Genomic DNA, 13,579 nt, shown 5'->3' with positions numbered 1-13,579 from the left:
TTAAAGGAAGGTAAGCCTATATAATTCAACATAGGTAAAGACTGTTCTATAAACTAAATTTCCAACATTAGAAGGAATTTGAAAGAATTGTTTTGCCAGCTGCAAGGAATATGATGCATTAAATTTAAATTAATAAAAAATGTATAATTGCTAATATTGATAGGAATTACCTTTGGATGGTAAGACCATGGTTATTATTTTATAATAAATATATATTACTATTATAATGGAAAGAAAACAAACTTAAAGAACATTTTAGTTGAAGACTTGTTTATTTCCTTCCTAACAAAACAGATTTTAAGTTCTACGTCTGGTTAAATCTATGTGAGACAAGGGAAAAAGTTATCTATTATGTCCACTACTGTTTTTTGCATGGTTACAAAAACATTGACTTGGCTTCAAAGAAGACAGAATGATTATAACAAATAGGCTAGTGTCAAAGGATATAGGTTCCATTCAAAGTTTCTGTATCTGCGTCATATATGAATTGAGTCAATTACTTCATCTCTCTGGGCTTCAATTTTTTGATCTGTAAAATGTGGGCTGGACAAAATAATCTCAAAATCCCTTCCAATCCAGTGAGTTCTCTTAAGCCTTTATTTCACTATTACTTGGTATTACTACAGTATTTTCCAAGTTTAACTTGCAAAGCTTGTAAGCCACTTGAAATTATGTAAAACCTTTCAAGTCTTTTAGAACTATCCACAGAAAATATACAAAGATTAAGAATTAGGACTAAAGGCCTGAACATGCGATGACATGTTTAATTGTTTTGGTTTCTCTAGGCAGAAGCTTGGAGCATTTCAGAAGGAAAACACCAAGATTGAAATTTATATATACCAGATCAAAAATATTTTCATGATTTTAACTAGATATTAGAAAGAGAAAAAATATAAAAGCCATGTGGGCTATTGCCTTTAAGAGAAATCTGTTCTTAAATATAGCCAATGAATAGAAGAAATAATTTATATTACTATGTGATATCCATTACCAGTTTTTGAATAAAGGTTTATACTGGGTGATCAGAAGTTACACGCTTGTATGATAAATAAATGTTTGCCTATTTGAAAATTAAATTTACTTCTAAAGCTCTACTTCCTAGAGATGTAAGCACACACACACACACATACACACCCCCCATACACATATATATCAAGATCAGATTTTCTGATTTTTCACTATTATGTTTCAAATATAAATTTGAAAATAGCAAGTATATATTTTTTAAATTTGAAAATTTATTCTAAAGTGTAAGTGATAATTGAAAACAAAATTTTGATGCAAAAAAGTAGAAAAATAAATACAGATTTCAATTCAGGGTATAGTTAGTTTCTTTTAAAAATTTACATAAAATTCTATAATCTATTTCATTAAAAAATTATAAACGCACTTTTTTGAGGAAACATTATGTTCAGGCAAATTAAACCCATTTACAGATATTGAAAATGTTTATATTTGAAAACAGTTAAAATAAATCCCAAGTATAAAATGCTAGAGAAAAATTACATGATCACAATGGTCTGAAAAGTCATTTTATTTCCACCAAATATATTTCCTCAATATCCATAGTAAGATATGACACAAAAGAGGTAGTTAAAAATATATATTTTCTTAGGACTTTTGGAGGCTGCTGGCTGTAGAAATGAACAGGTTGGTGTATGTTAACAGGAGGATGTGGGACAAACCTCCCAAAAATAATGATTCAAAGTTGATAAATAAATGAACAAATGGGAGTAACAGTTTAATCACACACATCTGAAGATTAAATGAAATAATTGTAGACACTGTTACTGATCTATACATCTAAGGAAGCCACAAGTAAGTACAATATATCCAAGTTCTTTCTGATTTAAAAAATTGTATGGAGAAATGTGTTCATAGTAAGATACCTTGTCATGACACTAATGAAAGGTAGATGGGAAGAGATGAGTAACAAAGGAAGACAGTGCCTCACTTTTACAATCAAAGATCTTTAACTCCCCTTTTCGACCTGCGGCTACAGTCTTAGTTTATATGGCAGCTTTGCCAGTCTCTTTCTCTCTCCCCCTGTATCACCTGCCATACCTGAAATCTGTCACGAGAAATCTAAATCTGAAACGTGGCAGATTGATTGCACACTTTTATTGCCTCTTCCACCTCAAGACTCAGGTGATGACAAGTGAATACAAATGAGAGTAAAGAGGAGACAAGGATGGATGAATAATTTCTACACAGTTTTTGGAACCAGAATACATGATGGATGAGTAGAGTCAAGGCAGCTACAACCTAAATGCTTACTGAAGGGGGACTGGATGATGTGCAGCAAAAGTTCTGAAAGGCACCAAAAAGAGGGGTCACTAAAAATATAGGGATTGGTTCGAAGTCTTCATGGAGAGTGGTCAATTGCCAGCTCTCCATTTTTGCCTTAAGCAACCAAAAATTAGCCCTTCCTTCTAGCAGAGCAGAGGAGTTTTATTTTCTGGCAAATTCAAACCTGAGAAGCTAGACCCAAGTATACCAGGCACAGCAGTGAGGATTGGGACTGAAAATAGGTGGAAAAAAATAAGAATGTAGATAACGTACTGGGGCCCTCAACCTCCCTTCCCTGCCTTGTCCCCAGAATACTGGTAGTAGGTACATAGCTCCCAAGCAGGAGACTGGCAGTTTTCTCTGGCAGAAAAAGGTCTACATACATGCACCTGGAGACTCCATGAACCAGCAAGCTCACTATCTAATCTTATTAACACAAAATCCACAGCCAAATCCTTGCCTACCAACAGGAGACTTTCTATCACTCATTAGTCTGAAAGAACACAGAAGAATCTTAACAGTTGAGAAAAGCCTCCAACATGAAATAGGCCAAAACAAACTGACTAAATTACCTCTAAGAAATAGTGACACTGCAACAAGCAGTTCACTACCAAATAAAACCTCCAAATAATATCCTCAGAGTGAGAAAAGAAGACGTCACATCCATAACAGTAAGACAATATGCTTTGAAGAAGGGGCAAAAAGATCTGATGAAGCTAACAAATATGATCACCTAAATTGAGGTGGGGTATGGGAGATCAGCAAACTTCTTCCATAAAAGGACACAGAGTAAATATTCTCAGCTTGCAGGACTTACAGTCTCTCAACTCTGCCATTGCAGCAATGAAGGCAGCCATAGACAATACATAAAAGAATGAGCATGAATTTGTTCCTTTAGTTACAAAACTTAACTTCAATTACACCACCTGACCCACCAGGATCATTACTGAATTTGGTGTACCAGAGTTTGCTGACATGTGATCTAAATTTTTATTGAATAAATAAATGATTGTGACATAAAGCTGACACATCACCCTGTAAGTAAGATAAAAAGATAGAGAGATGGAAAATAGGAAAAAAAGACCACAGGATCAATCCAAGAAGTCCAAAATCTGTCTAATAGAAGTTCCAGAGAAAGTGAGAACAAAGAAAATAGGGAGAGGTAATTTAAAACATTCAATAAATTTTTATAGAATTGAAGGACCCAAGTCTCCAAATTTCAAAGGTTTCCAGAGTACTCAATAATGAATGGCAAAAGGCACAAATCAAAGTACACCCTTACATAATTTCCAAGTACCAACGAAAAGAAAGTATTATAAAAGCATCCAGAGAAAATAATAGATTATACACAAAGGAATGAGAATCAGAATAGTGTTCAAATCTCAACAGTGAGTGTGGGTATGAGAAGACAGTGAATCAACATCTCAAAGATTTTGAGGGAAAATGACTTACAATCCAGATTTATATGCACAGCCATCTAGCAATCAGTAATGGTGACCTAAAATAAAATTCAGACATTACATTTTTATTTCATATGCTCTCTGTTTTAGGAATCTATTAAGGTGGAGGTGGAGGTGCTTCAACGAAATGAGTGGTAAACTACGAAAAGAAATACATGGGATCCACGAAATAGGGATCCAATACCGAGGGATGGTAAAGTGCTAGGTTAACAGCTAGGATTGGATATTGGAGCAGAGAATTGGAATGCTGCAGGAGGAAGGGATTATCTGAATTGCATGACTGTTTGGAAAACTTAGGCACTTGAAACATCTATTAAAATGTTAGGAGAAACAACTAGCACTAGGTATATACAAAACTAAGCAAATTTAAAAGAGGTAGAGAGAGAAAGAGAGAAAACAGGGATAATTCTTAACTGTAAGAAAAATAAAAAGTTGAATGAGAATGGAAATGTAATCTGGTACACCACCTGATCCATCAGGGTCTTTGCTTACACAATCATCATAAGTTATTTAGTGTCTGTTTATTTAATACTGTACTAAAAATATATTAACATGGGAAGCAGGGAGAGTACATGATAATGATACTAAATCCTCAGTTATAATAGCAATAAATTAAAATATCAACAAAATTTAGGAATGTTATGAGCAATAAATAGTAGCTAAAATAAAGTGCATTTAAAAAAGAGTAATGGTGAAAAAGCTGAACAGGCAGGCAAGCCTCTCTCCTATTTGCTTTTTAAACTACAGTGTGTACATAAAATTCAATTCTCTGTGATTCCTTAATAGTTTCCAAATCTCAGAGTTACCTATTAAATTTCAAGTACCCAAGAAAGCTAATACTGTATATAAGCCATTACCAGGTAATACCATAAAATTCATTTGTTGATAAGTGGGAAGATGTCCAAAAAGAATTGGGTCACCATAGGCACTTGGAGACAAAGTGGAAATGAAAAAAAAAATCAGTAAGGGAGAGGTAAGGAGGTACTTGGGGGAAATGGACTTTTAGGACAACTAGTTGATGTCCAGAGAGTTGGAGAATTGGTTAGTGTGGAAAAACCCCACACTTCTGATGTCAGAAAAGAAGTGTAGAGTGTACCGAAAAAGGGTTTTTTTTTTTTGTTTTTTTTTTTGCCTTTTTAATGGTGAGCAATGAAGACCCCAAAGGGAGATTATTTCTGAGAGGACAGAGTCATGTGAGTTGTTCTCTACTTGCTTTCAACCGTCAACTCTGCAAAAAGGGATTTTTCTGACCATACTATCAAATTGTCATTAGCCTTTATCCTTGTTATTTTTCTCTGTAGCACTTATAACTAGTTGACATTTTAGCATGTAGCTATGTTTATTTTCCACTATCTCATCAACTAGAATACAAGTCCTCTGATGGTAGGCACTTTCTCTTATTCATTATTATATTCCCAGCACAAAGAACAGTGTAAAAGCTTAATAAATATTAATTGAATAAATAAATGAATTCTCAACCTAGTACCAGTAAAAGAAGTTTTATTTTTATTATAGATCTGTGGCATTTGCTTCCAGGGACTAAGTCAATTTTTGCTTGAATCACAATTTTGCCACATGGGGGCTCTGCTGTTAGCCACAGAGTGTCCTAAGCAGTCCCCTCTCCTGTCAAGGGATGGCCACAGCTACCAAGTATTAACAATACAAAGAAGGATTTTTCAGTTTCGCCTAAGAGAATTCCCAAATAAGCTGATATATTTGAGAGTAATATAAGGACTTATAGGCTCCTATTCTCTGCCACTTCATTGCAAACCATGCAGGGTTTCTCATCTCTTAGAAATTTAGTATCTCTTAGATCTGCAGCCTAAAATATATTTTTTAAATCAGATTTATTGTTTCAGAAACAAAAAATAAATCTAACCTATGACACATCTGCTTCTTTATCAAAATCAAGATTTCTGTTATCTTTCCTCACCTGCTAATTGGAAAATTTAATTTTTAATGCTGATATACTTGCCAGGAAGTCAAATTTAAGAATATGCTAGTGTACCCAGTTGAAACAATTACACACAATGCTTTAAAAATGTAATACAAAATTTTGAATATATGTGAAGTAAATATAGCAAAATTTTTATGATGATACCATTTAAATAACATTGACCTTACATTCAAAGCTTACAAACATGCAAAATAAAACATCAAATATTAAGGTACAAATTTGTTTAAGAGGTTTTCACAGTTATTCTAAAACTCTTTTTTTTCTACTGTGAAAAACTATAAGAAATTTAGAAATATGAACACACACACACACACATATATGTATATAAAATTATAAATTTTACAGTGTGACTCTGATACCACATGTTCCTTCATGGGATTCTAAATGAAAAGCTAGCAAACTGATTTCTCTGCATATAAATGACCGTAAGTAAATTTTGATTGCTGTTCTCTTAATAGGAATTTTTTGAGCCTCTATTAGAAGAATACTTCCATATCAAAACAAAAATTAGCAGGTTTGCTTAGCAAGGAACAATTTCAAATAATTGTTTTTGCTGACTAAGAGCAGAAAGGCAAGTATGATGAGAAGAGAAGAATAGAAATCCTGGTAATATCAATGTGAAACCAACATAGACTCATGGCACTTTATTATTAATTTTTGTTCTCAAACTTCCCCTTTAACCCATTACTCAATTCCCTGATAATATAAATACCACAAAATAGAAATATATATTTTCCTCCAAGCTCTAAGTCTCCTATTATCAAAAGTTCTTCAAGCCTTAAATTGTTACCAAGAATGAATAGATGCTCTGAGTATCCATTTGGGGCTGCATATTCTACCTAAATTAATGAATTCAACATATATGCCATGAAAATTGACTCTTTGCATGTTAAATGATACAATAGGGAAACAACTGAATGCAGAACATGGAACAAGCTACAGTCCAAATGACGTGGCATCCAACATATCAATGGCATTAAAAAATAAAAAAGACTACAAAGACATAAAAACTAAATGCAACATGTGGACTTTTTTTAGATCTTGATTCAAACAAATTAACTTTAAGGATTTATTGTTGATTTTGTTAGGTGTAATAATGCTAGATTATTAGTATTATGCTAGATGGCTAAATGAAAAGTCCTTATTGGTTAGGATTGTATATTGAAAAAAATATATATGTATGTAATGACAGAATGTTGGAGATTTGCTTTTAAAATACTGCAGAAAGAAAAAAATGTGCAGTATGTGGGAAGGAGTTGAAGGATAAATAAGACAAAATTAGTAAAATATTGATAATTATTGGAGTCAATGTATAATTATACTATTTTCTTTATTTTTGCATATGTTTTAAAATTCCCACTTAAAAAACAATATTTCCTTGAAGTCACGTAGTCCTTTCAGTCTTCAAAAGTCTGCAACTACAGGTTATACCTTAAAAGTTTGTAGATTTCCCTATTCCCAAATTTAGCTTAGGGCTGCCTCTGCAGGAAGTGACAGTGAGGAATACAATAAAACCTGAGAATATGAATTGATTTCACTGCATAGATGTACTTCAGGTTAAACGGAGGGAGATGTGTTTGATAACCTTGGAAGGTCTCATTCATTTAAAATTGCCTCTTTCCAGAAAGACACTGAGAGACCATTTTAATGGTCGGACCTGGAACATTCTTTATCCATTTATCTAAGTCAGAGATGTTCACTCATAACCATATGTGACCAGACAGGGTTTTTAATGGAGCCCTTGAAGCAAGCAGATGGAAACCAAGGATATTTCAGAGAACTGTTAATGCTCTGATGAAGATCAGGATATAATTACAAATGTAGAAATGCATATGAGTATTCTAACCAACCAGAAATAAAGAAAATCATTTTCACAATTTTAAGGATCTCTATATTGGCATTCTGACAACCCTGTTATATGACAGGGTCACAAACATTAAGCTCTTTACAGTATCTAGACCAAATGCACTTACTGGTGAAAGCACTTTTTAAGTTAGAACACAGAATGTCAACAATGTCTGCTGCATACTAATAATAAATGGTTGTGGTATTAAAATTGTAGTAGAAAGGAAATACTGAGAATATTTTCTATAATATTAGTAAATTCTGACTCACCGTTAGTCATGCTGGTGACACCTGACATATGCTCATAACCAGAGAACCTATACAGAATCAAAAGAAAATAAATTTTCTCATAGGTATTCTGATTCCAGAAATACTTTATAGCACTTTATAGTTCATAGTGTACTTACACATAAATTATGAAAATTATTCCTAAATAAAAACCTTAGTGATTCATAGCTCAGGTTCTATGAGTTCCATTTTGCAGATGAACAAACTGAGACCTTGAGATGTTTGTCCAAAATCAGTTCTAAATTCCAAATGTCAGTTGATATACATAAAAAACAGTATATGGTTTTCTCTATTCTAGAAAGATATTTTGGATTCACCAAACTTGTTTCCTAAAATGCTTAGTCCAGCTGTTTTTATATCTAGTGTTTATGTAATTTTCAATTTCAATTTTCATCAAAGCTTTTGGCTCCATTGCCCTCCAAAGCCATATGTAAAGATGTTGCCTCGGTCTAGGGAGGCCATCTGAATGGAAACCCATGTTGCTATTGTCTGGGGGCTTATTTTACTAATTGTTTTGTAACTTTCTGTTCAAAAAATACCTGTCAAATATTTTAAAATACATCATGGTGCTTTGAGGCCTAATATCAAGATGTTTCCAAAAACTAAATTAAAGTCTCATAAAAGTGAAGAAAAGTGAGAGCAAAACCAGACTTAATTCAAATGTGTTAAGCTCTTGCTCTTACTTCCAAAACTTGACCCACAGAAACACTTGATGGCTTCACCATCTCTACAGTTGCTTTGCCCATAAAATTAAGTCGTCTTTAATTTCCTGCTTTATCTCATACCTCTACTTCTAATTCCTTAGGGAAATATTGTTGGTTTTATTTAAAAAAATATATATATATCCATAATCTAATCAATTCTCACTACTTCACTGCTACCATACTGGCCCAAGTGCCATTACCCCTCTCCTGGATTGGTACAATAGCCTCCTTACAGGGCCCCCTGCTCTTACCCTTGCTGCTTTAACATCTATCCCCACAACAGCAGCAAGAATGATTATCTTAGTTTGGGCTGCTATGACAAAAATACCATGAACTGGGTGGTTTAAACAACTAGTATTTTAATATTTATTTCTTACAGTTCTAGAGGCTGGGAAATCTAAAATAAAGGCAACTGCAGATCTGGTGTCTAGAGAGGGCTTGATTTCTGGTTTGTAAACAGCTGCCTTCTCCTATATCCTCACATAACAGATAACAGAGACAGAGAAGAAGCAAGCTGTCCATGTCTCTTCTTACCTTATAATACCACTGATCCCATCATAAGGTTGGAAACCTCACAAAGGCTCTATCTCCAAATACCACCACTCTGGGGATTGAGGATTCAATATATGAATTGGGTAAGGGGCAGGGGTGGATGAAAACATTCAGTCCAGAGCAGTGATCCTTTTAATAGGTAACCTGATTGTATATTTAATCTGCACAAAATCTTGAATTGGCTCCCCATTTTCTTCAGAATAAAGCCAATATTCTTATGATGTCATCCAAAGCCTTCCATGACCCAGGACCTAGTATCTCTCTGACTTAATTATTCTACCACTTGCTCTCTCCACTCTAGACTAGTTGGCCTTCTTGCTGTTCATTCAATACATGGTCTGGTTCTACCTTAGGGCTTTTGCACTGGTCACTCCTCATGTATTAAATATGTAATGTAGCATAATTTTGCTTCTGTTGAAAGACAAATCAGAAGTAACCAGCTCGCTATAGTCAACAAATAAAGGGAGGAAAAGAATTTTAAAACATACTAACAAATTACTAAAATCTTTTAGCATAAGTTTTGTTTTGTTTTGTTTTTCCTTTTGAGGGATGACTCTATGTTTTATTGGAATAATTTCTGCAGCCTCAAGTATTCAGTATAGCTTAGAATTGAGTTGTTTTATTTTTCTATTTCTCAACTAACTCATGGATAATCTTCCCTCCTTAGGCACTTCATTACCTTGAACCAGGTCAGACCTGGAAGTGATACATGCTTGAGGGCTAGTGCCAAGTTGGGGGCCATACAGAGTGCCTGGAAGCCAACCCAATACAAGAGTGGCTACTGATTTACTGCTGAGAAAGAGACCAATGGTCAGTAAGGGTGAGCATAAAGTCAGAACTCCAGATCAAGACAAGATCAGGAACCACAATATCAGAAAAATGTCTGAAAACTAAGGGCAAAGTATGTAACATAGAGGAGAATGTTATTCATCATAAATAATCCAAGAAGATTAGCCCCAGGAAAAGCAAAGTGAAAGAATTACATTCTCAGTGGGCTCCTCTGTTCTTCTGTCACCGGAGAGTGAGGCAAGACAGACAAGAAACACAAAGTTGATGGATCCTCCAGCCATCCTAGAGTGGCCCTCTGCAGCTGTTGGGCATAACATATGACTCAATGGCTACTTCCCATGGAGAAAACGGGAGAGTGAGGAGAAAAATTAGATACTTTCAAGCAACAGAGACGTGAAGGAAGCTATAAATATGATTACTTTTCCTTTTTTTTTGAAAAATACAAGTTGTCAAGTGCCATTTGGGATGTTAGATGATAAAGTTTCAGTGTTACCCTTCTGTACTGTTCCAAAGGGAATATTCAAAAGCATAGGTACTGATCTCATGAAATTTACGGCTTAACAATGAAGACAAAAGATGTCTTCATAAAAAGCAAGATCACCTACTAATCATCTAAGTTTTCCCATTTCGAGTTTCTTGCCTTTTCACATACATCCATTAAAAATACTTTCTCCAAAATTGTTTCCAATTTCACTGATTGAGGAAATCTGTAGGGCTCAACACCATGTACACAAGACTAGCAACACATAACCAGTTACACTACATCCACAGCACTTGCAACCCACATAAAAATATTTTTCAATATTCATTAAGCATCTATCATGTGCCAAGTGCTGTTTTGGGTATTAGGGAAAATGAAGTAGACTAAATTGTTTTTGTCCTCATGAAACATACATCCCAATATCATAAGTTTACATAGTGTCCCTTTCTACTAGGAGAAAACATTATTTTTAATCATTCCTTTACATTGATTTTTTTAAACCCACTTGACCATCAGAGAATATTGATAGCACACCCTCTACCATACCCCTAAATTGGAATCTTGGGGGAGGGATTAAGAAGTCTACCTTTTTGACAAGCTCTCTGAGTGCTTTATATGCATTCATAGCAATAGATATATTAGGGAGGAAACCCCTGACCCTATTAATAACATATTACCTAAGGAATTGATGATTTTTCTTTGGACTATATATGTGAGATCCCTTTTGATTATCATGACTAACCTTTATCAAACTTCTCATCCTTGGAGAATATGAAAGCTCTCCAGGTTTTTCCACACCCAATACACCTGGAAAAAATTAACAAGGCAAACTTTCTTAAAGGATACTATTTATTTATAAACAAAATGGCTATCTCTACAGGGCAGATGTTACTATGTTCTACTCTGGGGAAGAAAAAAAATATCAAACATTATGTATTACTTATGGTCCATAGAACAAAAAGATTCATTTTAAAGGCAAAGTGGAAATGATGTATATATAGGAAGTTTTCTCATGAAAGAAGGCAAGACTGAGTGAATCACAGAAATCCATTGTGTACAATATAAAACTCATTATTAACTATTCATTAAAGTAGTTCTGTGAGTTAATGACAGTCAGTACAGTCAATATAATGCTACACAACATACAATCCTAGGAAGTACAATAAGTTTGATATTATACTATTTAAATAGCTTACACAGACAGCTTATGTGCAACACATTGTTCTAAGTACTTTATATATATTAATAACTTGTTCCTTAAAACATGTCTTAAAACATGAAGTGTGTTTTGGTCATCATGCCCATTTTGCAGATGAGAAAACTGAGATTTAGAGGCGATAAGTGACTCACTTAAAGTTACAAAGCTGGTAAGTTGTAGCCAGGATTTGAGTCTATGTGCCAAAATCTGTGCTCTTAATCACTAGACTAAACTACTGCTTCTTAGTTTTTATACTTCCTTGGAAGCCTCAGATCAAAGACGTTTACATAATCCCCTTAGAGGAGGCAAGAATTTGATGACCGCAGCTTCCTGCCCTAATCCCTTAATAGGTCTAATTTTGATTTGACTAATTTTTAAAATGAGGATAACAATGTTGTTGAACAAGATGGTGGTTAGAGGTTCAAGCATCAGAGCCACTTGGTTCTGAATCTCAGCTCTGCCACTTGTTTGCTATGTGACCTTGAGCAAGTTACCTCTCCAAGTCTTTCTCCTCATCTTTAAAATGCTGGTTATAATGGGACCTACATCATGCTATTGGTTAAAGATAAAATAAGATGGCCCATTTAAAGTACTTAGAAAGTGCTCAATAAATATTATTAGTGTAATAAATAGCAGCAGCATCAATAAACTATGAACCAAATGATCTCTTGTTTCTTATACTAGCACTAAAAATAGTTTATTTCTGTTCTAATTAAAAGAAAATTACAGCAACCAAAACAACAAACCAAACCATAAGCCATAAAACCAATTATATCTTTTGTGGGAAAACCTGAAAGGCCACTGGACTCATTAATTCATAAGTTATTAGTTATCCTCTCTGTTCCAAAATGTATGTGTTCTAGCATCCTGAGACACCTTGCACAATATAATCACTGTGACTCCAAGAGGTCAAATGGGCAGGCAGTTAATGCTTCTGTGTGGAAAAGCTCAATAATTCATTTTATAAATTTCAGTTCAAAGCCTACGTTGAGGTTAAGAAAAATTGACATTCGGTCTGTGAACTTAATGTCAAGCTCCAGAAAAACTCCAGGCAGCACATGTTTAGTGATTAAGTGGATGCAGACAATAAAGACATTGCCAAATTGTAAAACAAGACTTGGAAATCACAGAAAATGTTGCTAGTTATTGATTACGGTGACCATTCAGTTCCTATTGAGCCACCCAAAAGAATCATTCATTTTCCAGCAGAGAGCCTGCTCATTTGCAAGATAAAAGAGAGACATTTCTGCACATGCCCATAATGTTCTTCACCACTGGGGGCAGCTTTACATAAGACTGCATTCACTGAAACCAAAGCAACAGTCCCAGCAGCTTTCAGAATGACAGTCTGCAGAAGTGAGCTGAGCGTGTGCGCGGTACGGGGCTCTCTTGCCTTCTGGGCTCCAACGCAGCTCTGTGGCTGAACTGGGTGCTCACCACGGGAACTGCTGGGCTATGGAATACAGATGTGGCAGCTCAGGTAGCCCCACGTTGCCTGGAGGAATACATCTTGTTTTCCGATAAGAAGCAATTGTAGAAGCCAGTTTTTTTGGTTTTTTTTTTTTAACACCCCCCCCCCCAAAAAAAACTGTAAAGATGCAAAAACGTAATATCCATGAAGATCCTATTACCTAGGAAGATTTTGATATTTTGCTGCGAATGCTGTGTTGGGATTTATTTTTTCTTGGAGTGTTCTGCGTGGCTGGCAAAGAATAATGTTCCAAAATCGGTCCATCTCCCAAGGGGTCCAATTTTTCTTCCTGGGTGTCAGCGAGCCCTGACTCACTACAGTGCAGCTGACAGGGGCTGTCATGCAAGTGGCCCCCTAAGCCAAAGCAAAAGACCTAAGGACGACCTTTGAACAATACAAAGGATGGGTATGTTTTGTCATTTTTCTTCTTTCCTTCTTAAAACCCCAAAAAATGAAAAAAAAAAAAAAAACCTCTAGTCTGTGTAATATTTCTGCCTTAATTATTTTAGAGATTATCTTGCTCTGCTCTAAGACTATAAATTCAA

The 13,579-nt window shown here is 34.8% G+C and overlaps 2 protein-coding genes across 2 annotated transcripts in view; one reads left to right on the top strand and one right to left on the bottom strand.

Annotated features, from left to right (window-relative positions):
* Nucleotides 1–13,579, bottom strand: part of CTNNA3 (catenin alpha 3) — a 1,434,719-nt gene that overhangs the window by 851,334 nt on the left and 569,806 nt on the right. The window lies entirely within an intron of this gene.
* LRRTM3 (leucine rich repeat transmembrane neuronal 3) overlaps nucleotides 13,393–13,579 on the top strand; it is a 161,356-nt gene continuing 161,169 nt past the window's right edge. Inside the window, exon 1 of the mRNA XM_069460863.1 lies at nucleotides 13,393–13,440. Within this exon, the coding sequence (XP_069316964.1) occupies nucleotides 13,437–13,440 (4 nt within the window). The 5' untranslated portion in view covers nucleotides 13,393–13,436. The remainder of the gene's footprint in view (nucleotides 13,441–13,579) is intronic.

The sequence above is a fragment of the Eulemur rufifrons genome, chromosome 28, assembly GCF_041146395.1.
Source record: "Eulemur rufifrons isolate Redbay chromosome 28, OSU_ERuf_1, whole genome shotgun sequence".
Taxonomy (NCBI): Eukaryota; Metazoa; Chordata; class Mammalia; order Primates; family Lemuridae; genus Eulemur; species Eulemur rufifrons.
Note: the sequence above shows the minus strand (reverse complement) of the source record. Positions and strands in the feature narration are given on the sequence as shown.